This window comes from Fundulus heteroclitus, unplaced genomic scaffold, assembly GCF_011125445.2.
Source record: "Fundulus heteroclitus isolate FHET01 unplaced genomic scaffold, MU-UCD_Fhet_4.1 scaffold_63, whole genome shotgun sequence".
Lineage (NCBI taxonomy): Eukaryota > Metazoa > Chordata > Actinopteri > Cyprinodontiformes > Fundulidae > Fundulus > Fundulus heteroclitus.
In genome coordinates, this window is record NW_023397066.1 from 273,872 (window position 1) to 300,768 (window position 26,897).

The following is a 26,897-nucleotide window of genomic DNA, read 5'->3' on the forward strand; positions in this document are numbered from 1 at the left end:
TTAATCTTCTCTCATCCTGAGGGCAGAACATGAATTAACATGGCTGTATTTCACCTAAATCCCAGTTTTACTTTATAAAAGAGAAGCAAAAGTTTCAGAGAAGAAGAACGAGTTCCTGCTTGAGACTTCTCCAAGATCACCTCTCCACCAGCAGGGGCCTATTTAACAAAAAGCTGAATTTGGAAATCCAGGATTAGTTCTAAAACCAGGCTTGAACTAACGTGATCAATGTGTCTCGACTTCATTCGCTCCACAAAACCCAATCCAGGTTCAGGAAACGTGACTAAGTCAAGCCAGGTGTGGTAATCCAGATAAATGTGCGTCCTCTGCTGTCTACAAAGACCATGAGGTCGATCACAGATTCACTGATGCTACAATGGATCAGCTCCAATCTATAAACCAGACAGGCAACATCTATTGATGGAGGCTGATGAGGAACTGAAGCACATCAGACTCAATAAATGAAACACTGCTGCTGTTATGAAGGAAACACGTTTGTTTGGAGCTACTTTTATATTGCATAAATAATTTTAAACCATTTTATTGCTGACCTTTCCATAACTCTGAAGCAATAGAGCAGCAGAAAGGGATGAAACTGTTTCATCAGGCAGTATTTCCATAATAATGTTCTCTCCTTTTCAGATTTAAATTTTCCAATAATTATTAATAGAAAATTGTTTTGGATTTACAACACTAAGCATAGACTCTAAAACAAATTGAAACAGGTTAATATATCTGATATGCAATTAAATTACCTTTTAATAAAAAATATTTCAAATAGCATGTTTTTCCATCAACAGTTGTAAGGCCACTAAGTCTCATGGTTTGTATAGTTCCTTTCCTTTTGGGGCTGTGAGATGAGGATTTTGTGCACTTGAAGATAAACACGTTCTTTTTTTGGGAGGAGGCAGTAGAACAGCGCCCCCTAGAGTTGCAGGATTTCATGGAAAATGGTTTAACACCAGATTTTATTGACAACACCTTTGATTCTTCACCAGCTATTCTAATTCCCTCAACAGCAGCAACAGTCTATTAAACCTTTCTGTCAAAGTCAGAACAACAACAGTCTTCAAAAACACAGTTAAACAGTAACAACGCCCACATGGATAATTATAAAGTTAACAAATGTTCAGGCTACCATCATAATTTAAAATAATTATAGTACTTGACTGGATACCAAAGTGTATCAGTGGGATTTTAAAGCGGGCTGGAAAAAAAAAAACACTCAGGAAACAGAATCAGTGACAAACTCACTGATTTCTGATCAGTTTGACCAATGACTGAACAGAGAAGGAACCAGGATTAACTAAACCTGTTAGCCTGGTCTGGAGCAGGATAAATCACCATGGTAACTGATGTGAGGTCAGGCTTAATTCAGACAGAATATCTGGAAAATCCTGGTTAAATCGTCTATCTTGGTTTTGTGAAATAGACCTAAAGACTTCTCCTACAGAGTCACTCAGACTGGAGGTTCTTCACCCAGAGGTTCTTTGATCATGGAGCTGATTCTGGTTCTGGTTCTGATTCTGGTTCTGGTTCTGGTTCTGATTCTGGTTCTGATTCAGATTCATCAGAGTTAAAATCATCCTGATTCACAGGACAGATGATCAGAGGAGCAGAGGTTTTACCTCCATCATTTAAACCGGGACTAAAGTATGGGTAGAGCTTCTCAGTGAAGCAGCAGCCGGTAAAGGAGTAGATCAGAGCTGCAGCATCTACATCATAAAAGGAGACCAGACCCTCCTCATAATCCACAAACACCCCCACCTTCTCAGGACCAGGCTGGAGATGGAGACGGACTGAAGGTCCAGCAAGAGCTTTGTACTCATTTCCATTTCTCAACCAAACGGTCCAGAAACCATTCTGAGGACTTGCTGTGATTATTCCCTTCCTGTTGATGGACTCTCTGGCCACTCCTAAATCCCAGTCAGTTTTTCCTTTAACCTGAACCTCAAAGTAAAATCTGCCTGAAGAGAAACTCTGATGTCCTAAAACACATGGACATGGATAAAATCTCTCTGGGTTATCTGAAAGGTTCTTCCTCACATCTCCATGTTTCACCTGTTTTCCATCATCAGACAGGATGAGGCCAGGATGAGCTGTATCAGGATCCAGAGTCACATCCACTGCACACTGCTGGACCCTCTTCATCTCAGCCTCCAGCAGCTTCTTCATCTTCTCCTTCATCTTCTCCAGCAGCTGAGCAGCAGCTCTCACCACAGTCCCCTCATATGATGGAGGATGAACTCTGACCTCTGTCCAGTTCTTGGTGGGTGGAGCAGCTTTCAGGGAGGAGAAGCTTTGGAGGAGGTGGAGGTGGTCTTCAGACTGTGAGAGCTGCTTCACCTCAGAGCTCCTCTTCATCAGCTCAGAGATTTCCTGCTCCAGATCTTTGATGAAGTCTTCAGCCTGTTTCTCTGCAGTTTTCTGTTTGTCTTGGATCTCCTTGATGAGCTCCTCCAGGCCTCTCTCAGCAGCCTCCTTCAGAGCAGTGAAGACCTGAACACCTTCTGCTTTCTCTCTGTCTGCAGCATCTTTACTGATCTTCACCGACTCTTTGATCTCCTGGATCTTCACTCGTCTGCTCTGGATCATCTTCTGAACTTCAGCCTCGGTCTTCTTCAGCTCTGCCTTCTTTTCTTCAGATTCTTCTCTCAGAGGAACAAACTCGTGGTTCTTGTGGTCTAGAACAGGACAGAGAGAGCAGACACATGTCTGGTCGGTCCTACAGAACAGCTCCAGAGGTTTATCGTGCTGCAGACACATCCTGTCCTCCAGGTTCTCCACAGGCTCCATCAGCTGATGTTTCTTCAGACGTGGAGTGGTCAGATGAGGCTCCAGGTGAGTCTGACAGTAGGAGAGCAGACACACCAGGCAGGACTTCAGGGCCTTCAGCTTGGTTCCAGTGCAGACGTCACAGGGAACTTCTCCTGGTTTAGCAGCTGAGCTGCTGCTGCTGGCTTCCTGCTGAGCTTCATGTCTGAACTGAGCAACCATGTCTCTAAACAAGGTGTTGACTCTCAGCTGAGGTCTAGAGGTGAATATCTCTGTGCACAGGGGACACTTGTAGGGAACATTAGCCTCCCAGTGCTGAGTGATGCAGGCTTTGCAGAAGTTGTGTCCACATGGTGTGCTGACTGGATCAGTGAACACATCCAGACAGATGGAGCACAGAAACTGATCCTCAGACCTCAGGTTGCTGCCAGAAGACATTTCTGAACTCTGAGGACAGATCAGGGAGAACAAGTTAAAACAGTTTGACTAAAGCGTCTCTGCAGAGAGGAGAACGTTCTGTTGAGGACCTAAAAGCTCAAATCATCCAATGTGAGCAGAGACTGAGTGAGGAGGAAGAGAGGAGCGGCTCAGTGGAAGAGAAATCCAGCATTCATGAAGGGACCCTTCTGTACCTGCTGTGATGAGACAAAGATCTCAATGAGCGATGTGACGACTGCAGAACAGATTCAGACGTAACTCTCTGAATATACTGTTAGGATATCAACAAGGTCAAGTGGAACGAGCTGTTAATCCCAGAACTGCATGGCACACTTAGATGGCACTGACCCAAAAGATTGGCACATATCTATCAGATACCACCCCGGAGGTGACACAGCTTCCCTGCTGATGTCACAGTTTGGATGTGTACCGCCCTTGTATGGGTGTGTCCCGAGATCCCTTTATAATGTTTGTGTGATGAGCACTCGAGGCCTCCTGCCGATCAGGGGCCCATCAGCGCTGGTGTGACTGTAACTATTTCTCTGTCTTTACGTAGATAAAATATAACTAAAAGCATACTTGTCTGTTTTATGCGTCCTACATTCAAGGTAATAAGTAAGTGGGGGTCGCCTGACTGGGTAAAACGAACTGGGTCCACCGAGGGTGCTTCACCGTAGACACGGCACGGTGAAACAGTAACAAATTGGTGTTTCCGCCCGGACCCAAAAGGCGGCGTACCACCTTCCGTTTTCCGGCCAGGACGTCATTCCGGAAGAAAAACACACAGCTTGCGGCCGCAAAAAAGGTAAGGAGATTTCATTCATCTCCTAGTGTCTTTTTCTTCCTGGAGGGCCGACTTTTTGTATTTCTAAAGGCAGAGAAAGGTTTGAGGATAATTGTTTGCAAACGTGTCGATAAGAACTTGGGATTTGCGTGCGGTCACAGAGGTGAGAGTCCGGGAATCCTTGGCCAGGGTTCCGAAAATACTGTGCACCTTGAGAATTTAGGGTTTAAAAGGTCCCCTTGTTAGGCACAGAGGAAAATACGTGTTCCTCTGTGCGTAGCATAAAAGCGGCCATTCTGACAGGCACGCCGTTACGCGTGGCTTCTTAAACATTGTGTAGCCTAGAAATTGTGGGTTTAGAGCTCCCTTATTTTCCGCAAGGACGAACATAAAAATCTTCGTTTTTGCGGTAATATAAAAGCAGCCTTTTTCGAAAAACGAGCGCGTATGAGACTGAGAACACGCGTGGCTTCTTAAACATCGTGTAGCCTAGAAATTGTGGGTTTAGAGCTCCCTTATTTTCTGCGAGGACGAATATAAAAATCTTCGTTTTTGCGGTAATATAAAAGCAGCCTTTTTCGAAAAACGAGCGCGTATGAGATTGAGACCGGAGGTACCTACAGAGTTAACTAAAGATTGGCCAGAGAGTGTGAGTGTGTGTGTGTGTGTGTGTGTGTGTGTGTGTGTGTGTGTGTGTGTGTGTGTGTGTGAGACACGTTACTATCATTGAGCCGTGGAAGTGAAGGGTAAGAGCATATAACCTGCTCATCCTGAGTACACTGGCTCATTGAAACTGCCGTGTAAAAACACAATTATAAGGCATATAGGAACATAATAAGTTTTGGTGTCTGAGAGATAAAAAATAAGCTCTCATTGGACCGGGGTCAGGACGCTGTCCCAGCAGGTTGGCCAAGACGTGTGAGTGCTGGAATGGCTGAGAATCAGGCAGAAAATGAGCTCCAGGGGGGTTCTTTAGGAACACTGCTGGAGACAGGAAAAAGGAGCATAATGGCAAGCTTCCCACATAAAGATGCTAAAAATCATTTAAAACAATTTGAGGAGTGGTGTGAAAAATTGAGGGGAGACAGGGTTTTTGGTGACACACAAGGACCTCCACCCGATGCACAAATGTGCACTTACTATTTGCAAATGTTAAAAAATAGACTAGCCCAAGCACGAGTAGAAACGGCTGATGCAGGTGAGTTTGTTCGAGAAAAATACCAAAAAGAGGAAATCAAAATAGCAGGCATGATAAAACTAACTGAACTGTATTTCAGCACTTGCTTCTCAGGCCTCGTCAATCAACAAGAGAGTGAAAATCTGCAGGGGGTAAGGGAATCATCTTCTTTCAAACAAGAAGGTAAGTACACAACTCTCCAAAGTGAAGAACTGTTATCCAAGGCCAGGAGTGTGGTGACTTCATCAGACCCTTCGGTGCAGGTACCTGGTATGGTGTTATGTGGGGGACAGGTAAGCTGTGACGTAAGACCCAGATGTAACCTGCATTCTAGCGAAACTGATCTTTCTTTACCTGCAACAAAACACAGTGTGCAACTGCCATTGTTTCAGACTCACAGTGCTACAGGACAGGTGAATGCAGCTGTTTACAGCCCTCTTTCATGTGCTGACAACGTTCATCTGAGGCACATGTTCCCTGATCCCAGAAAAGGGGCGCACCTTTGGATCAAAGCATTCGTGGAGACTTTAAGCGGGTATGTATTGGCTATTGGTGATGTGAGGACTGGCTTATCAGCATACCTGGAACCACAAGAGGTACATGCGGTTGAAGTTTCTGCTGGAACTGACGTACTAGGAGCAGCTGCTCCTTTGGCCACAGTGGCACGGCAACTTTGGAGCACACTGAGGGCGTTTTATCCGGTAAGTACGGATTCTGGCCTTTTAAATGACACTACACGTTGTGCAGGGGAGTCGGCTTCAGCATATGTGAACAGAATGTTGAAAGTTTGGGAAAATCACACAGGCTTTTGCCCGTTATCAGTCACGCTGCAGCAACTCTTTAAACAAGCAATGTTAAAGGGCCAGGCACAGGATGTTAAGCAGAACATGTATAGAATGGTTGCGAGTTATGATATGCCTTTAGATCAATGGATGGCAGCTTTGGTTCATCAGCTGGATATAGAAAAAAAAAAAAAACATGAAGCAACTTAGCAGTGATATACAGAACTTAAAACAACAACTCGTAGCTGAACAGCTACAACAGCTGAGAGACAATCAAAGTAAAAGGAGGAGAAGGAAGAAGAAAGTTGCAAAAGCTCAGATGGTTATGGCCCCGACACATTTGTTTGGTCCAGACCAGTTTGTTGGATCCCTCCCTCCAGATGTCCCAATTCAGATGTATCAGAGTCCTCCATGGGGACAAATTCCCAGCAGAGATACTAAGCAGAACAGAAATCATATAAAGGGACCAAACAAAGTTTATGATATGCCCTTGTGCTGGACGTGTGGTTACCCAGGGCATTTTGAAAGAAGCTGCCCTAACCGTCGTTAGGATCTGACCAGCCCTTCCTCCCTGTCAGAAGTAAAGGCCTGCGTGTGTTTGTTTGTCTGAATGTCATAGTTTCTATGTATCTGTATGTATGTAACTGTACGTATGTATGTGTCGTTTGTAACTAAACGTTCTTCTGTGTGAATTAATTAATTTGGCTAAAATTATTGTTCATGGTTTCAAAATGATCATTTGTTTTGGGAGAACTGCAGCTCCGTAATTCAAATGACATTTTAAGCATGGAGTAGGTTAACAAAAAGGTAAAAGTAAAAGAGAGATTTAAATAACAAAGTTTGTTTTTCTTTTAAACTTTAAATATCTGGCCAAATTAAATTGTTACACTGAGATATGCTAACGTGTCTTAAACAGAAAATATCCCAGGGCTGTAGGAAATACTTGGGACTGGGGATAAAGTTTTTTTTAGTTTGGAGCTTAATTATGCAATACAGCAACCAGAGGCGTTGGGGTGTATTCAGTTATGCTATTAGATTGCGTTTGGCTTGTGTTTGTCAATGAATTCATGACAGCTGAAATAATAACAGAGTAAAAGCTTTTATATTGTAATTTTAGAACATTAATAAAATGGCAAACAGCATATGGGGAGAATATGGGAGATTGTTTGGGAGAAATGGAACCGGATGGGATATGTTTAAGAGGAGATTTTTAACTAAGGATTTTACAGCTGCCTAAAAAGAAGAATTTAAGAGCACTAAGATATACATGATTTTTTATTTAAATAGATGAGACAAACTGTGCTTTAAACAAACTGTATGGGACTAAATATGGTTGCTTTTCTAAGGGTTCTGTATTAATTTATTTTATTTCTTTTTACTGGGGATTTGAATGCAGCTAATGAGAAATTTTGAGAAGTGTCAAGATATCACAAGGCCACATTAAGCATGTCATCAGTTACAAAAGCATCTGATGTTATCAGTTATGCTGAGCTGAGGCAAGCCTCAGAGGGTCAGTTTAATCTGAAACAGGACAATAGATATGATAAACAAATCTGACCATGATGTAAACATCTGAATGTTTATGGCAAGGCTGGGTCTGTGTGTTCTGGCCTGAGGGCACGAAAAGTATGTCAGAGGGAAAAATAAAATAAAGCCAGCTTCTGAAGGGTTAAATTTTAATTCTAATCTTGGTTTGTTTTGGGTAGCCTTCTCAATGTGCTGAATTATGGGGAAAACTCTTACCATTTATAGAGAAACACTAGAAGCTCAAAAACTAAAAGGGAACAATCATTGCTTTAAAGTTTCACCCTTGACCAATTAAGATTGAAAAGGTATATATGAATAAAAGTATTACTAACAGCAAATACACATGGTCAAAGGACCAGAAAGATATCAAAAAAGATTGTAATAAGTCAAAAACCTATGTCATATTGGGAAAAAAAAAAAAAATAATTTTTTGAAATGTTTTTTGGTTAATTTCTTTCGTTTTTTGTTTTCTTTCTTTTGGAGGTGTTTTGAACAGAGTTTCAAAGGAAAGGGGAAGAATAGAAACCTTCCCAGGATCAGAGAAAAAAAGGGAAAAACATCACGTTAAAGGGACACTAAGGGGACCAGGGTTTTAACTGCATGCTATTAACACTCTTGTTTTTTCTCTGAGTTATTGCTTTCAGATTAAAGGAGACGCCACCTTTCTGCCAAAGAAGACTCTGAAAAGACAGTGCTAGCAGTGCGGTAAGGAGTCATAATCAGATTTGGACACTAAGTTATACTTAGTTTTAACTAAGCCAGGAGATCTTCAAGCGGGAAAGGTGGTGTCTTAAAAAATGTTTGTTGCTTTCTGCTATTAACAGCTCTATCTTTCTGCTTCTTTTTCTTGCAAAGAAACCTGGTCAGTATGATAGGATTGTGCTAACATAGAGATTTAGTCTCATTTTAGACATTCTCAGATGCGAGAGAATGCAGAAACAGTGCCACAGTACCATGGGGGGCTGATCCTTGGGACAAGGAGAAAAAGGTGATGTACTTGACTGCTGCCTAATCCAGTTTTTAATCAAATTTTGGACAAAAAAAAAATCAGTAATTTTTGCAGAAGCTGCATAGAGGTTTAATGGGGAATGTGATGCTACAAAGTTAAGAGAAATGTTTTTTTATTAATTAACTTATACAAAGAGGTTGAACTGTCTATAAAATATTTTGCTTGGATACATTTTTAAGGGATCAAGATCTGGGGTAAAGGTGAAGAACTTCAAGAATAATTTTGTTTTAGAGGGAACAATGTGGTTGATTTTGTTTTGAGACAGTTTTCTTGTAATTTTTGTTTTGATTTTTCTTTTCAACTTATTTACACTACACTACGGATGAAGATGGACAATTCTTGTATTAGACAATTTGATTTTGGACAAAATCCATATTGGCAAAATGCTGGCAGAATTCCTTGTGGTTTCAGACACAACGATTGGAGAAAGAAGATTCATGGACAACGCTCGTCCTGGAACGATGTTGTGGTGCTGAACTGAGACATGAGGACTGAAAATGGACAACTAATTGCGGGGGCAAAAGACAGAGGCATCGGATAACCTTCAATGGACCGCAACACGAAACAAAGATGAGTTGGCAGACACCCCTTCTGCATTTCACATCAGATTTTCCTGCACATAATTAAAACACGAAACACACATTAGAAACATACACATTGGCGGATGCGCTTAGAAGAAAACTTTCAGATTAAAAGCAATCAAGATTATTATTAAACCCCTAGGATGTTAATTGTTTTAAGTCAGAGCTGTTATTAGCGAGCGATAAGAGGGTCAAACGCATTCGGACAAGTGGTACTGGTCTGGAAACAAAGCTGGTAGAGATTTTGGGCCGCTGATAAGAAGGATTTTCTTTTACTTTTCTAACGAAGTTTTTATTTAAATCATTTAAAATACATATAGATATGTTTTGGAATTTTATTAACCCCACAGGGGGTTTTGAAGTAGATTCAAAGAGGCACCTTTAAGATACAATAAGCTTCATAAAATACATCATGCACGAGAAGAAATAGGGAACACCGCTAATAGACATCCATTTTGCACCAAAATATTAATTTACCTGATGAGAGCATAGAGAAGTTTAAGAAATTATGCTAAACCTAAAACCGGTTCAACAACTTATGAGTATTGGTGATTAAAGTAAGGAGTGGGATACATAGAGGGGCCGTTTAAACATAAAAGGAAAGTGGATAAGAACATTGTATGCAATTCTGACGACATGAAAAAAATAATAAAAAAAAAAATAATAAAATAAAAAATACATCTACATCAATGAGCGATAATTATGATCATGAAAAAACTAGTGGGCGAAAAAGTTAAAGTAGGCATTACAGCAACAGTTAATAGCATAAACGAATGAACGAACGAGTGAGCAAGCTAATTTTTCAATATAAGCAGAATAAACTCTAAACCTTTTAACCTTGTTCAAGCGAAGGAGAAATTGTGAGCACAACATTTACTGGGTATCTTAAAGTAAGCAGAGGCGCAACTAAGAAATTAATTATTAGGATGTAAAGCAACACAAAGGTTAAGGACTTAAATGGATAAAACTGGAAGTTTAGAATAATAATGCCTTATTCTAATAAATAACTTGGGTAAATTAGGATTAAAGCACCAGTGTAAATAGTTTGGAATTGTACGCAGTTACCTAAAAGGTTTGAGAAGACTTAACAACTATCTGTTTGAACACAAAATAGCACAATAGTTGTTCTTTAACTAAATGTTAAAACATCCAGAAGAAAAAAAAAACACATAAACATAGTTTAGCCATCTATTAACCTAGTGGTCTTTTAGACCAGAATAATCTAACGATCGTCCTCTTATACATGCAGAAAAGTAATGAGGTCAATTAGATTAGTTGGACGTTTGGTATCTGGTCAGGACAGCAGAAGTGACTCCTGGACACAAGATGATGATAGGAGGATAACAGCTTCAACATGATATAGATGCATGAAGGTTGGCTCTGAGGAACATCAGAGCTGCAATGGCATCAGACAGTGACACTCCTGCTGTGCTAAAGAAAATCTTGAAAAGGACTATGCATGACTGCTTTGCTTCACAGGTGATGGAATTCAACTGCAAGGTTTCACGAACATGACATGGAGAGGTTGGCGTTCAGGAAACGCACCTAGAACACACTCTTGAACTCTTTGGGGTAAATGGGCTCTAAAGGGGGACACTTAACAGGAGAGAAACTGAAAGCCTGGGCTTACGACAAGGGGACAGTTCACAGACAGGGGGTGTGGACACCCAGGAATGGCTGCTGTGGTTTGAAAATGTCAGAGATTTGTCACAGGTGGTGGAGTGTTTCGATGACCCAGGCGCTTGGAACCAGGTTGAACAAAGGAGACGACGTCGTGTTCCCACAGGGATTACCTGTAACCTAACACTGACTGTGAACAATTTTATGTTTGGGTTTGCTGGGGTTGCCAAAAGGAGCATCGGAGATGACTTTCTCTATCCTGACCAGGTTCACACTTAAAATGCAAAAAACAAAATTATAGAGGCCAAAACAAATACGGACACAGAGAAGTGTTTATACAAAGAATTCCACTATTCGTCAATTTAAGGTGCAGATACTGAGGCTGAACAAAGAATTAGAAGAAGGGCAAAACTTAAAGCTGATCATTTACCAATGGGTGGTCAATATTTAAGAGGGTTTAAAGGAACTGCACAATTTCTTCAATGATCACAACAGACAGTGATTGATGAAACAAACAAGCAAATTCTAGAATGGGAATTTTTAATCTGCTGGGACAAGACGGTGCAAACATAAAATAAGGATTTATAGATCACTGGGTGATATAAGATCACAAAAATAATAATAATAAATGTATGAAAATGTAAGAAAATCACTCGGAGTAATGTCTGCTTAAAGTTTTTCAAGGATAAACTAAACACATGAGAACAAGAACTAGATACTTGTTAAAGGGTTGATTTACTTGGGGATAAAATTATGCTTGGAAGTATTATCTATTACACTAATGTTGGAGGACTGAAAAGGGTTTAAAGTCTCATAAAAAATCTATTTAGAAGCAGCATGGAGCTTCTTACATGTTCAGGGGGCGATGTGTTTAACAAGCAACAATGAGTTACTGCTCACAGCATACTACAGTTTAAAGGTTTGTTTCAAACAAGATTCAAACAGGGGGACATAAGATAAAACCAGGGTCGCTTACAAAAGCTGTCTGTTAAAACAAGCAGAATTGATTAAAAAATAAGAATTAATGGGGTTAGAATTGCTCTTCGCTTTAGTTGGAGGGCGCATTCAACTACAAGTCTTTTTGTTTGATGCACGTCAAGCTGAAACTGATTCACAGAACTACTTCCTGTCTCCGCCCTGGGCTACACCCACTTCCTGAATAGCAACCAATCACAACTCCGTGTGGGCGAGGGGCATGCACACACTTCCTTTTTCTCTTAGCTGAGCTTTTCAAAATAAGACAAGAAGTACATAGGGCTGCTTCTTATTAATATCACAACATTATTCTGCAAATATATATAGTGGAGCTTTCTTTTACAAACTTAAGGGTTTTTCTGTTGGACTTTTTTGAAAAATGTGAAGTATTTTAGAGCTGGTTCAGTAAGAAGTTTCTGAAAGGTTTTAATACAATTCCCTGTGTGCTAAATAAATTGAGATAAACCGTGTCACAGTAGCCATGAAACATATGATGATAAATTTCTATTGCAGAGATCTTTTCAACTGTTGGACAATTGTAAGGTGAAACACACATGGGAAAGCATTATAGAGAAATGCTGCTGCAGATAACATTGAACTTTCAGATTTCTCCTTTTATATAAGGGTAATGCAAGATCTAATGATTACAGTAAAGGAGGTTAAGCTAAGAGCACAATAATTGTGAACGGAAATATCTGGATGTGAAACTGTTTGAAGAAGGTAAATGACAGAAGGATTGGGAGTCTTGATAAGAACACTAATTACACCTTGTTTCTGTTATCCAACAGTAAACAAGGCCTGGTGTCTGCCAACCATCTCAACAGAGCATTTTCCTGGGGATAAAATGCTTATTGCCTGAAAAAGGACAGGACTCTCATTACCATCCAACTAAAGCATTTTTGTCCACGAAGAGGAGCGAGAACAGGACTTAAGACGTTTGGGAGTAACATGCCAGAGACCTATGGATTTTTTATGTTTTCTTCTTTCTGTTTGCCATGAAGGAGCAGTTGCCTGAGAACACTGAGCTGACCACTTATGCGCGAATAGATTCATGTCTGCCACGTGCTCAGACTGGCATGACGTTTTTACTTGCGTTATTGACGTACAGACTCTTTTTATATCACAAAACCGATTTTTTCCTTTCTCTTCTCCACTGACTTCCATCACCATGTTTGATTTTATGTGCTATGACATTTATACTGTGATGTTGCCTTAAGTTGATCGCTATGGTTTTATGATTAAGAATGGAAACTCTCTGTTACAGACACACACACCAAGACCTACAGTTCTTGCAATCTTTTTGCTTTGTTATATAGAGAACCAGGATCTGATGGCTATCACAGATCCATAAATTACTTGGTAAGGCTAATTTTTAGATTCAATACAGGGTGTCTTCTCGCTCAGATTGGCCCAGAGTGGGACTCCCCTAGACTGGGCTCTATCTGGTTTTTTACCATTTCTTAGAGAAATGGGGTTTTCCTGCTTGAGGCTCAGCCTGCCCTCTGATGCCCCCTACTGGTACTCTTGGATTTGTAAGGTATGAAGGTAATGGATGGTTGTCCATAGGAATGGAGAGTGGAGGACCGAGTAGGAGGTTTCTTGGGGTGGGGGTAGAGTAGACGAATTTGGCCTTGATTAAGGTACACCTTTAGCTTATATAGTCTAAAGTAAACTTAAAATAATGTGCGCATAGGAACCTAAAACAGGCCTAGCTCAAATAGTTGAACCCTAAATTGTAGTTAAAATGCTTGGACTGTGGGCTTGAGTAAAAAATGCTGAATTATGAAGTATTCATGCTGATTGATGCTAAGATGTTTCCAGTGAAGTTTGTCCGGCCCTTTTCTTGGAACTGTTTTCGTTGTGATGTGCCTTTGGGGCACACCAACAGGGGGGGGGGGGGGCTAACGGACAACTGGACTGTTTTTACAAAGTGCTTTTCAGTCACACCAGCAGAGATTGTGTGACCCCAGAGACTGAACCGCACTATCGACTGCCATGGAGATCACAGATGGATGGACTCTGGAAGCCGGAAGCTGACGTGATTGATTGCTTGGACTGGACGGAATGACCGACTGTTCTGGGAGAGGGACAGACTGAGAGCTGTCGTTCCACTGGTTGATCATCTTTGGTGATGTGCCATAATGACACATCATCAGGGGGACTGTTAGGATATCAACAAGGTCAAGTGGAACGAGCTGTTAATCCCAGAACTGCATGGCACACTTAGATGGCACTGACCCAAAAGATTGGCACATATCTATCAGATACCACCCCGGAGGTGACACAGCTTCCCTGCTGATGTCACAGTTTGGATGTGTACCGCCCTTGTATGGGTGTGTCCCAAGATCCCTTTATAATGTTTGTGTGATGAGCACTCGAGGCCTCCTGCCGATCAGGGGCCCATCAGCGCTGGTGTGACTGTAACTATTTCTCTGTCTTTACGTAGATAAAATATAACTAAAAGCATACTTGTCTGTTTTATGCGTCCTACATTCAAGGTAATAAGTAAGTGGGGGTCGCCTGACTGGGTAAAACGAACTGGGTCCACCGAGGGTGCTTCACCGTAGACACGGCACGGTGAAACAGTAACAAATTGGTGTTTCCGCCCGGACCCAAAAGGCGGCGTACCACCTTCCGTTTTCCGGCCAGGACGTCATTCCGGAAGAAAAACACACAGCTTGCGGCCGCAAAAAAGGTAAGGAGATTTCATTCATCTCCTAGTGTCTTTTTCTTCCTGGAGGGCCGACTTTTTGTATTTCTAAAGGCAGAGAAAGGTTTGAGGATAATTGTTTGCAAACGTGTCGATAAGAACTTGGGATTTGCGTGCGGTCACAGAGGTGAGAGTCCGGGAATCCTTGGCCAGGGTTCCGAAAATACTGTGCACCTTGAGAATTTAGGGTTTAAAAGGTCCCCTTGTTAGGCACAGAGGAAAATACGTGTTCCTCTGTGCGTAGCATAAAAGCGGCCATTCTGACAGGCACGCCGTTACGCGTGGCTTCTTAAACATTGTGTAGCCTAGAAATTGTGGGTTTAGAGCTCCCTTATTTTCCGCAAGGACGAACATAAAAATCTTCGTTTTTGCGGTAATATAAAAGCAGCCTTTTTCGAAAAACGAGCGCGTATGAGACTGAGAACACGCGTGGCTTCTTAAACATCGTGTAGCCTAGAAATTGTGGGTTTAGAGCTCCCTTATTTTCTGCGAGGACGAATATAAAAATCTTCGTTTTTGCGGTAATATAAAAGCAGCCTTTTTCGAAAAACGAGCGCGTATGAGATTGAGACCGGAGGTACCTACAGAGTTAACTAAAGATTGGCCAGAGAGTGTGAGTGTGTGTGTGTGTGTGTGTGTGTGTGTGTGTGTGTGTGTGTGTGTGTGTGTGTGTGTGTGAGACACGTTACTATCATTGAGCCGTGGAAGTGAAGGGTAAGAGCATATAACCTGCTCATCCTGAGTACACTGGCTCATTGAAACTGCCGTGTAAAAACACAATAATAAGGCATATAGGAACATAATAAGTTTTGGTGTCTGAGAGATAAAAAATAAGCTCTCATTGGACCGGGGTCAGGACGCTGTCCCAGCAGGTTGGCCAAGACGTGTGAGTTCTGGAATGGCTGAGAATCAGGCAGAAAATGAGCTCCAGGGGGGTTCTTTAGGAACACTGCTGGAGACAGGAAAAAGGAGCATAATGGCAAGCTTCCCACATAAAGATGCTAAAAATCATTTAAAACAATTTGAGGAGTGGTGTGAAAAATTGAGGGGAGACAGGGTTTTTGGTGACACACAAGGACCTCCACCCGATGCACAAATGTGCACTTACTATTTGCAAATGTTAAAAAATAGACTAGCCCAAGCACGAGTAGAAACGGCTGATGCAGGTGAGTTTGTTCGAGAAAAATACCAAAAAGAGGAAATCAAAATAGCAGGCATGATAAAACTAACTGAACTGTATTTCAGCACTTGCTTCTCAGGCCTCGTCAATCAACAAGAGAGTGAAAATCTGCAGGGGGTAAGGGAATCATCTTCTTTCAAACAAGAAGGTAAGTACACAACTCTCCAAAGTGAAGAACTGTTATCCAAGGCCAGGAGTGTGGTGACTTCATCAGACCCTTCGGTGCAGGTACCTGGTATGGTGTTATGTGGGGGACAGGTAAGCTGTGACGTAAGACCCAGATGTAACCTGCATTCTAGCGAAACTGATCTTTCTTTACCTGCAACAAAACACAGTGTGCAACTGCCATTGTTTCAGACTCACAGTGCTACAGGACAGGTGAATGCAGCTGTTTACAGCCCTCTTTCATGTGCTGACAACGTTCATCTGAGGCACATGTTCCCTGATCCCAGAAAAGGGGCGCACCTTTGGATCAAAGCATTCGTGGAGACTTTAAGCGGGTATGTATTGGCTATTGGTGATGTGAGGACTGGCTTATCAGCATACCTGGAACCACAAGAGGTACATGCGGTTGAAGTTTCTGCTGGAACTGACGTACTAGGAGCAGCTGCTCCTTTGGCCCCAGTGGCACGGCAACTTTGGAGCACACTGAGGGCGTTTTATCCGGTAAGTACGGATTCTGGCCTTTTAAATGACACTACACGTTGTGCAGGGGAGTCGGCTTCAGCATATGTGAACAGAATGTTGAAGGTATGGGAAGAGCAGACGGGCCCGTTATCAGTCAAGCTGCAGCAACTCTTTAAACAAGCAATGTTAAAGGGCCAGGCACAGGATGTTAAGCAGAACATGTATAGAATGGTTGCGAGTTATGATATGCCTTTAGATCAATGGATGGCAGCTTTGGTTCATCAGCTGGATATAGAAAAAAAAAAAAACATGAAGCAACTTAGCAGTGATATACAGAACTTAAAACAACAACTCGTAGCTGAACAGCTACAACAGCTGAGAGACAATCAAAGTAAAAGGAGGAGAAGGAAGAAGAAAGTTGCAAAAGCTCAGATGGTTATGGCCCCGACACATTTGTTTGGTCCAGACCAGTTTGTCGGATCCCTCCCTCCAGATGTCCCAATTCAGATGTATCAGAGTCCTCCATGGGGACAAATTCCCAGCAGAGATACTAAGCAGAACAGAAATCATATAAAGGGACCAAACAAAGTTTATGATATGCCCTTGTGCTGGACGTGTGGTTACCCAGGGCATTTTGAAAGAAGCTGCCCTAACCGTCGTTAGGATCTGACCAGCCCTTCCTCCCTGTCAGAAGTAAAGGCCTGCGTGTGTTTGTTTGTCTGAATGTCATAGTTTCTATGTATCTGTATGTATGTAACTGTACGTATGTATGTGTCGTTTGTAACTAAACGTTCTTCTGTGTGAATTAATTAATTTGGCTAAAATTATTGTTCATGGTTTCAAAATGATCATTTGTTTTGGGAGAACTGCAGCTCCGTAATTCAAATGACATTTTAAGCATGGAGTAGGTTAACAAAAAGGTAAAAGTAAAAGAGAGATTTAAATAACAAAGTTTGTTTTTCTTTTAAACTTTAAATATCTGGCCAAATTAAATTGTTACACTGAGATATGCTAACGTGTCTTAAACAGAAAATATCCCAGGGCTGTAGGAAATACTTGGGACTGGGGATAAAGTTTTTTTTAGTTTGGAGCTTAATTATGCAATACAGCAACCAGAGGCGTTGGGGTGTATTCAGTTATGCTATTAGATTGCGTTTGGCTTGTGTTTGTCAATGAATTCATGACAGCTGAAATAATAACAGAGTAAAAGCTTTTATATTGTAATTTTAGAACATTAATAAAATGGCAAACAGCATATGGGGAGAATATGGGAGATTGTTTGGGAGAAATGGAACCGGATGGGATATGTTTAAGAGGAGATTTTTAACTAAGGATTTTACAGCTGCCTAAAAAGAAGAATTTAAGAGCACTAAGATATACATGATTTTTTATTTAAATAGATGAGACAAACTGTGCTTTAAACAAACTGTATGGGACTAAATATGGTTGCTTTTCTAAGGGTTCTGTATTAATTTATTTTATTTCTTTTTACTGGGGATTTGAATGCAGCTAATGAGAAATTTTGAGAAGTGTCAAGATATCACAAGGCCACATTAAGCATGTCATCAGTTACAAAAGCATCTGATGTTATCAGTTATGCTGAGCTGAGGCAAGCCTCAGAGGGTCAGTTTAATCTGAAACAGGACAATAGATATGATAAACAAATCTGACCATGATGTAAACATCTGAATGTTTATGGCAAGGCTGGGTCTGTGTGTTCTGGCCTGAGGGCACGAAAAGTATGTCAGAGGGAAAAATAAAATAAAGCCAGCTTCTGAAGGGTTAAATTTTAATTCTAATCTTGGTTTGTTTTGGGTAGCCTTCTCAATGTGCTGAATTATGGGGAAAACTCTTACCATTTATAGAGAAACACTAGAAGCTCAAAAACTAAAAGGGAACAATCATTGCTTTAAAGTTTCACCCTTGACCAATTAAGATTGAAAAGGTATATATGAATAAAAGTATTACTAACAGCAAATACACATGGTCAAAGGACCAGAAAGATATCAAAAAAGATTGTAATAAGTCAAAAACCTATGTCATATTGGGAAAAAAAAAAAAAATTTTTTTTGAAATGTTTTTTGGTTAATTTCTTTCGTTTTTTGTTTTCTTTCTTTTGGAGGTGTTTTGAACAGAGTTTCAAAGGAAAGGGGAAGAATAGAAACCTTCCCAGGATCAGAGAAAAAAAGGGAAAAACATCACGTTAAAGGGACACTAAGGGGACCAGGGTTTTAACTGCATGCTATTAACACTCTTGTTTTTTCTCTGAGTTATTGCTTTCAGATTAAAGGAGACGCCACCTTTCTGCCAAAGAAGACTCTGAAAAGACAGTGCTAGCAGTGCGGTAAGGAGTCATAATCAGATTTGGACACTAAGTTATACTTAGTTTTAACTAAGCCAGGAGATCTTCAAGCGGGAAAGGTGGTGTCTTAAAAAATGTTTGTTGCTTTCTGCTATTAACAGCTCTATCTTTCTGCTTCTTTTTCTTGCAAAGAAACCTGGTCAGTATGATAGGATTGTGCTAACATAGAGATTTAGTCTCATTTTAGACATTCTCAGATGCGAGAGAATGCAGAAACAGTGCCACAGTACCATGGGGGGCTGATCCTTGGGACAAGGAGAAAAAGGTGATGTACTTGACTGCTGCCTAATCCAGTTTTTAATCAAATTTTGGACAAAAAAAAAATCAGTAATTTTTGCAGAAGCTGCATAGAGGTTTAATGGGGAATGTGATGCTACAAAGTTAAGAGAAATGTTTTTTTATTAATTAACTTATACAAAGAGGTTGAACTGTCTATAAAATATTTTGCTTGGATACATTTTTAAGGGATCAAGATCTGGGGTAAAGGTGAAGAACTTCAAGAATAATTTTGTTTTAGAGGGAACAATGTGGTTGATTTTGTTTTGAGACAGTTTTCTTGTAATTTTTGTTTTGATTTTTCTTTTCAACTTATTTACACTACACTACGGATGAAGATGGACAATTCTTGTATTAGACAATTTGATTTTGGACAAAATCCATATTGGCAAAATGCTGGCAGAATTCCTTGTGGTTTCAGACACAACGATTGGAGAAAGAAGATTCATGGACAACGCTCGTCCTGGAACGATGTTGTGGTGCTGAACTGAGACATGAGGACTGAAAATGGACAACTAATTGCGGGGGCAAAGACAGAGGCATCGGATAACCTTCAATGGACCGCAACACGAAACAAAGATGAGTTGGCAGACACCCCTTCTGCATTTCACATCAGATTTTCCTGCACATAATTAAAACACGAAACACACATTAGAAACATACACATTGGCGGATGCGCTTAGAAGAAAACTTTCAGATTAAAAGCAATCAAGATTATTATTAAACCCCTAGGATGTTAATTGTTTTAAGTCAGAGCTGTTATTAGCGAGCGATAAGAGGGTCAAACGCATTCGGACAAGTGGTACTGGTCTGGAAACAAAGCTGGTAGAGATTTTGGGCCGCTGATAAGAAGGATTTTCTTTTACTTTTCTAACGAAGTTTTTATTTAAATCATTTAAAATACATATAGATATGTTTTGGAATTTTATTAACCCCACAGGGGGTTTTGAAGTAGATTCAAAGAGGCACCTTTAAGATACAATAAGCTTCATAAAATACATCATGCACGAGAAGAAATAGGGAACACCGCTAATAGACATCCATTTTGCACCAAAATATTAATTTACCTGATGAGAGCATAGAGAAGTTTAAGAAATTATGCTAAACCTAAAACCGGTTCAACAACTTATGAGTATTGGTGATTAAAGTAAGGAGTGGGATACATAGAGGGGCCGTTTAAACATAAAAGGAAAGTGGATAAGAACATTGTATGCAATTCTGACGACATGAAAAAAATAATAAAAAAAAAAATAATAAAATAAAAAATACATCTACATCAATGAGCGATAATTATGATCATGAAAAAACTAGTGGGCGAAAAAGTTAAAGTAGGCATTACAGCAACAGTTAATAGCATAAACGAATGAACGAACGAGTGAGCAAGCTAATTTTTCAATATAAGCAGAATAAACTCTAAACCTTTTAACCTTGTTCAAGCGAAGGAGAAATTGTGAGCACAACATTTACTGGGTATCTTAAAGTAAGCAGAGGCGCAACTAAGAAATTAATTATTAGGATGTAAAGCAACACAAAGGTTAAGGACTTAAATGGATAAAACTGGAAGTTTAGAATAATAATGCCTTATTCTAATAAATAACTTGGGTAAATTAGGATTAAAGCACCAGTGTAAATAGTTTGGAATTGTACGCAGTTACCTAAAAGGTTTGAGAAGACTTAACAACTATCTGTTTGAACACAAAATAGCACAATAGTTGTTCTTTAACTAAATGTTAAAACATCCAGAAGAAAAAAAAAACACATAAACATAGTTTAGCCATCTATTAACCTAGTGGTCTTTTAGACCAGAATAATCTAACGATCGTCCTCTTATACATGCAGAAAAGTAATGAGGTCAATTAGATTAGTTGGACGTTTGGTATCTGGTCAGGACAGCAGAAGTGACTCCTGGACACAAGATGATGATAGGAGGATAACAGCTTCAACATGATATAGATGCATGAAGGTTGGCTCTGAGGAACATCAGAGCTGCAATGGCATTAGACAGTGACACTCCTGCTGTGCTAAAGAAAATCTTGAAAAGGACTATGCATGACTGCTTTGCTTCACAGGTGATGGAATTCAACTGCAAGGTTTCACGAACATGACATGGAGAGGTTGGCGTTCAGGAAACGCACCTAGAACACACTCTTGAACTCTTTGGGGTAAATGGGCTCTAAAGGGGGACACTTAACAGGAGAGAAACTGAAAGCCTGGGCTTACGACAAGGGGACAGTTCACAGACAGGGGGTGTGGACACCCAGGAATGGCTGCTGTGGTTTGAAAATGTCAGAGATTTGTCACAGGTGGTGGAGTGTTTCGATGACCCAGGCGCTTGGAACCAGGTTGAACAAAGGAGACGACGTCGTGTTCCCACAGGGATTACCTGTAACCTAACACTGACTGTGAACAATTTTATGTTTGGGTTTGCTGGGGTTGCCAAAAGGAGCATCGGAGATGACTTTCTCTATCCTGACCAGGTTCACACTTAAAATGCAAAAAACAAAATTATAGAGGCCAAAACAAATACGGACACAGAGAAGTGTTTATACAAAGAATTCCACTATTCGTCAATTTAAGGTGCAGATACTGAGGCTGAACAAAGAATTAGAAGAAGGGCAAAACTTAAAGCTGATCATTTACCAATGGGTGGTCAATATTTAAGAGGGTTTAAAGGAACTGCACAATTTCTTCAATGATCACAACAGACAGTGATTGATGAAACAAACAAGCAAATTCTAGAATGGGAATTTTTAATCTGCTGGGACAAGACGGTGCAAACATAAAATAAGGATTTATAGATCACTGGGTGATATAAGATCACAAAAATAATAATAATAAATGTATGAAAATGTAAGAAAATCACTCGGAGTAATGTCTGCTTAAAGTTTTTCAAGGATAAACTAAACACATGAGAACAAGAACTAGATACTTGTTAAAGGGTTGATTTACTTGGGGATAAAATTATGCTTGGAAGTATTATCTATTACACTAATGTTGGAGGACTGAAAAGGGTTTAAAGTCTCATAAAAAATCTATTTAGAAGCAGCATGGAGCTTCTTACATGTTCAGGGGGCGATGTGTTTAACAAGCAACAATGAGTTACTGCTCACAGCATACTACAGTTTAAAGGTTTGTTTCAAACAAGATTCAAACAGGGGGACATAAGATAAAACCAGGGTCGCTTACAAAAGCTGTCTGTTAAAACAAGCAGAATTGATTAAAAAATAAGAATTAATGGGGTTAGAATTGCTCTTCGCTTTAGTTGGAGGGCGCATTCAACTACAAGTCTTTTTGTTTGATGCACGTCAAGCTGAAACTGATTCACAGAACTACTTCCTGTCTCCGCCCTGGGCTACACCCACTTCCTGAATAGCAACCAATCACAACTCCGTGTGGGCGAGGGGCATGCACACACTTCCTTTTTCTCTTAGCTGAGCTTTTCAAAATAAGACAAGAAGTACATAGGGCTGCTTCTTATTAATATCACAACATTATTCTGCAAATATATATAGTGGAGCTTTCTTTTACAAACTTAAGGGTTTTTCTGTTGGACTTTTTTGAAAAATGTGAAGTATTTTAGAGCTGGTTCAGTAAGAAGTTTCTGAAAGGTTTTAATACAATTCCCTGTGTGCTAAATAAATTGAGATAAACCGTGTCACAGTAGCCATGAAACATATGATGATAAATTTCTATTGCAGAGATCTTTTCAACTGTTGGACAATTGTAAGGTGAAACACACATGGGAAAGCATTATAGAGAAATGCTGCTGCAGATAACATTGAACTTTCAGATTTCTCCTTTTATATAAGGGTAATGCAAGATCTAATGATTACAGTAAAGGAGGTTAAGCTAAGAGCACAATAATTGTGAACGGAAATATCTGGATGTGAAACTGTTTGAAGAAGGTAAATGACAGAAGGATTGGGAGTCTTGATAAGAACACTAATTACACCTTGTTTCTGTTATCCAACAGTAAACAAGGCCTGGTGTCTGCCAACCATCTCAACAGAGCATTTTCCTGGGGATAAAATGCTTATTGCCTGAAAAAGGACAGGACTCTCATTACCATCCAACTAAAGCATTTTTGTCCACGAAGAGGAGCGAGAACAGGACTTAAGACGTTTGGGAGTAACATGCCAGAGACCTATGGATTTTTTATGTTTTCTTCTTTCTGTTTGCCATGAAGGAGCAGTTGCCTGAGAACACTGAGCTGACCACTTATGCGCGAATAGATTCATGTCTGCCACGTGCTCAGACTGGCATGACGTTTTTACTTGCGTTATTGACGTACAGACTCTTTTTATATCACAAAACCGATTTTTTCCTTTCTCTTCTCCACTGACTTCCATCACCATGTTTGATTTTATGTGCTATGACATTTATACTGTGATGTTGCCTTAAGTTGATCGCTATGGTTTTATGATTAAGAATGGAAACTCTCTGTTACAGACACACACACCAAGACCTACAGTTCTTGCAATCTTTTTGCTTTGTTATATAGAGAACCAGGATCTGATGGCTATCACAGATCCATAAATTACTTGGTAAGGCTAATTTTTAGATTCAATACAGGGTGTCTTCTCGCTCAGATTGGCCCAGAGTGGGACTCCCCTAGACTGGGCTCTATCTGGTTTTTTACCATTTCTTAGAGAAATGGGGTTTTCCTGCTTGAGGCTCAGCCTGCCCTCTGATGCCCCCTACTGGTACTCTTGGATTTGTAAGGTATGAAGGTAATGGATGGTTGTCCATAGGAATGGAGAGTGGAGGACCGAGTATGAGGTTTCTTGGGGTGGGGGTAGAGTAGACGAATTTGGCCTTGATTAAGGTACACCTTTAGCTTATATAGTCTAAAGTAAACTTAAAATAATGTGCGCATAGGAACCTAAAACAGGCCTAGCTCAAATAGTTGAACCCTAAATTGTAGTTAAAATGCTTGGACTGTGGGCTTGAGTAAAAAATGCTGAATTATGAAGTATTCATGCTGATTGATGCTAAGATGTTTCCAGTGAAGTTTGTCCGGCCCTTTTCTTGGAACTGTTTTCGTTGTGATGTGCCTTTGGGGCACACCAACAGGGGGGGGGGGGGGGGGGGGGGGCTAACGGACAACTGGACTGTTTTTACAAAGTGCTTTTCAGTCACACCAGCAGAGATTGTGTGACCCCAGAGACTGAACCGCACTATCGACTGCCATGGAGATCACAGATGGATGGACTCTGGAAGCCGGAAGCTGACGTGATTGATTGCTTGGACTGGACGGAATGACCGACTGTTCTGGGAGAGGGACAGACTGAGAGCTGTCGTTCCACTGGTTGATCATCTTTGGTGATGTGCCATAATGACACATCATCAGGGGGACTGTTAGGATATCAACAAGGTCAAGTGGAACGAGCTGTTAATCCCAGAACTGCATGGCACACTTAGATGGCACTGACCCAAAAGATTGGCACATATCTATCAGATACCACCCCGGAGGTGACACAGCTTCCCTGCTGATGTCACAGTTTGGATGTGTACTGCCCTTGTATGGGTGTGTCCCAAGATCCCTTTATAATGTTTGTGTGATGAGCACTCGAGGCCTCCTGCCGATCAGGGGCCCATCAGCGCTGGTGTGACTGTAACTATTTCTCTGTCTTTACGTAGATAAAATATAACTAAAAGCATACTTGTCTGTTTTATGCGTCCTACATTCAAGGTAATAAGTAAGTGGGGGTCGCCTGACTGGGTAAAACGAACTGGGTCCACCGAGGGTGCTTCACCGTAGACACGGCACGGTGAAACAGTAACAATACCAAGACCCAGAAGGTATGAAGGGTCAGGATATCACAGCTGAAGATAAGTTTAGCAGCACAGATGTTTTATAAGACGGGAATCCTGATGAAAATAGATGAAAGGAATCAGCTGCAGGAGGAACAGAAAGATGGCCGATGGATTCAGAACAAATCAGAAAGTAGTGATGCTCCCTTTCCCTCTCTGACAACAACACGCTGTTTAACGTTCTTCAGCTCATTAGGAGTATGAGATTTAGTCCAGAAGAAATTAGGGGGTCCTCTTACTATCTCAAGAACCCTGCCAGATGTTGGTAATGTAGACTTTGTTCCCTCAATGTAAGACAGTGGTTTTAAAAGATGGCGATCTGAAGGATTACGCATAATGAACCAGTCATTCCACAACCAGGAGAATAACTGGTTAATTATTAAGAAAAAATTCCTTTGCTCAATTTCAGACTTAGGAGACCACTCCAATGTTTTCTGGGACTGTCCAACTCTGTCTGAATATTGGAAAGACATAAAAAGACAGAGAACATGATTGGTATAATGACTCCATGATGTTTATACTGCCAGCTCTGCCCCAACATGTTTCAAACAGCAATCAGAGGAATATACCATGTTTACTCCTACTGACTGGAAAGGAAAGTCTAACATTGAACTGCTGAACTCACCAGAGTTAGAGTCTGTTGCTGAGAAGAAACAGATGAACTTAGTTGGTCTTCAGGAGGAAACACGTTTCTCTCGACGGCAGCTCAGGCTTCGCTCTGACAAACACTTACTTTCATTTCTGGAAAGTGACGTTTAAAGTCAGGACTGATTCACTGAATCACAAGGAAGTGAGTCTTTGTGCAGTTTGGATCCTTCCCTGAGAGCTGTTCATATGCTGCCCTCTGCTGGACAAAAGCAGAACACCAGGTTGTAAATCACGTCGTGACTGATAAACAATCCTAAATTTCACATCAATTTACATTTCCAGTTGTAGGAAAATGTGTATTCTTACCCAACGTTGAATTATTGACCTGAAATTTTTAGTTTAAAAAAAAAAAAAAAAAAACACCAACAGAGCAATCTATCTTAGTATATTTGGAGAAATTTTGATGTTAATCATCCCGGTCACCAAGTAACACACCATCACAGTGTTAAATGACTACAGACCTGTATCCCTGACAGCTGTGGTCATGAATTCCTTTGAGCAACTGATGTTGACGCATTTTAAGGACATCAAAATCTCCCTGCTGGATCCCTTGCAGTCTGCTTACTGTGGAATAGGTCATGAAGTCAACCTGGACTCCATTTCATCCTCCATCACAATGGAGCTCAGAGCTTTCATTGGATCCCCAGGTTCCTGATCGACTGGCAGCACCAGGTGAGACTATTGTTCTCTCCCCACTCCTGATACACAAATGCACCTCAGCAGACCAGTCTGTGAAACTTCTGAGGTTAGCAGATTACATGACTTTCATAGGACTGATCTAGGATGGTGAAGAGTCTGCAAACAGAGAGGAGTTGGATTTACAGGTTCACCGGTTCGCTCAGAACTGGTGAACCTGGCCGTTTCTCAATTCACGAGAACGCGAGTCCGTACTCGCGTTCTCGTCAAGTCTGTTCTCGGTAAGAACACAGGAAGATCGGACTTGACGAGAACGCGAGCACGCAGCACGTATAGGGCTCGGGATCCGCGTTGCATTGTGGGACGTGGCGGCCATATTGACAGCAACGCAACGTTAAAATACCTCTGACATAACGTTGTTGAACGAAGAGACGTAGAAGTGGAGTTGAGGAAGAATAGATATAAAAAATATGTTAAAATCCCGAAAAGGATCTGAAATTTACCGGGACACATTAAATAGAGAAATCAGGGACCGGTATGTTGACAAAATCAGCATTATTATGGAGCGCCGACGACGACTTGTTGCCACTGTTTTGCATATCGGACGTCTTCGGCTACCTTGTTTGCGGTGTGAGCGCCTTTACTTCAGAACAGTTCCAAAGCTACAAGTCCTTGGAGTCTCATGTGCAGTTCATGAATGGATGGGTTCAGGAGCTGCAGATCATAAAGCCAGTAAACAGTGGGAACACAGTAATCCGTATAAAAGGTAAGCTGTGATCAGACGGGCTCTGGCACCTGCTAACCGTTAGTGCTAACAACCACTCACTCATTTAATGTACTTTTAACTAGCTGCTATGTGTTTCAAAGGTTTAGTTAGTAACATTAACTGCCAGCCCTCCCTAAACCCTCCGGGTTTCTCACGTATTTGAGCCTTTTCCCGCTGCCGTTTTAGTATTTATGTGCATGTATGTGGTGT

General features: G+C 40.8%; 1 protein-coding gene across 1 annotated transcript; it reads right to left on the reverse strand.

The window, feature by feature from the left end:
- Window positions 1-951: 951 nt before the first annotated feature.
- LOC118561443 (E3 ubiquitin-protein ligase TRIM21-like) lies at window positions 952-25,341 on the reverse strand. The gene is made up of 2 exons (XM_036133532.1): window positions 25,263-25,341; window positions 952-3,222 (listed from the first exon to the last, which is right to left on the reverse strand). Exon 2 carries the CDS (start codon window positions 3,211-3,213, stop codon window positions 1,495-1,497), a length of 1,719 nt encoding a protein of 572 aa, XP_035989425.1. The 5' UTR covers window positions 3,214-3,222; window positions 25,263-25,341; the 3' UTR covers window positions 952-1,494.
- Between the last annotated feature and the right edge of the window lie 1,556 nt (window positions 25,342-26,897).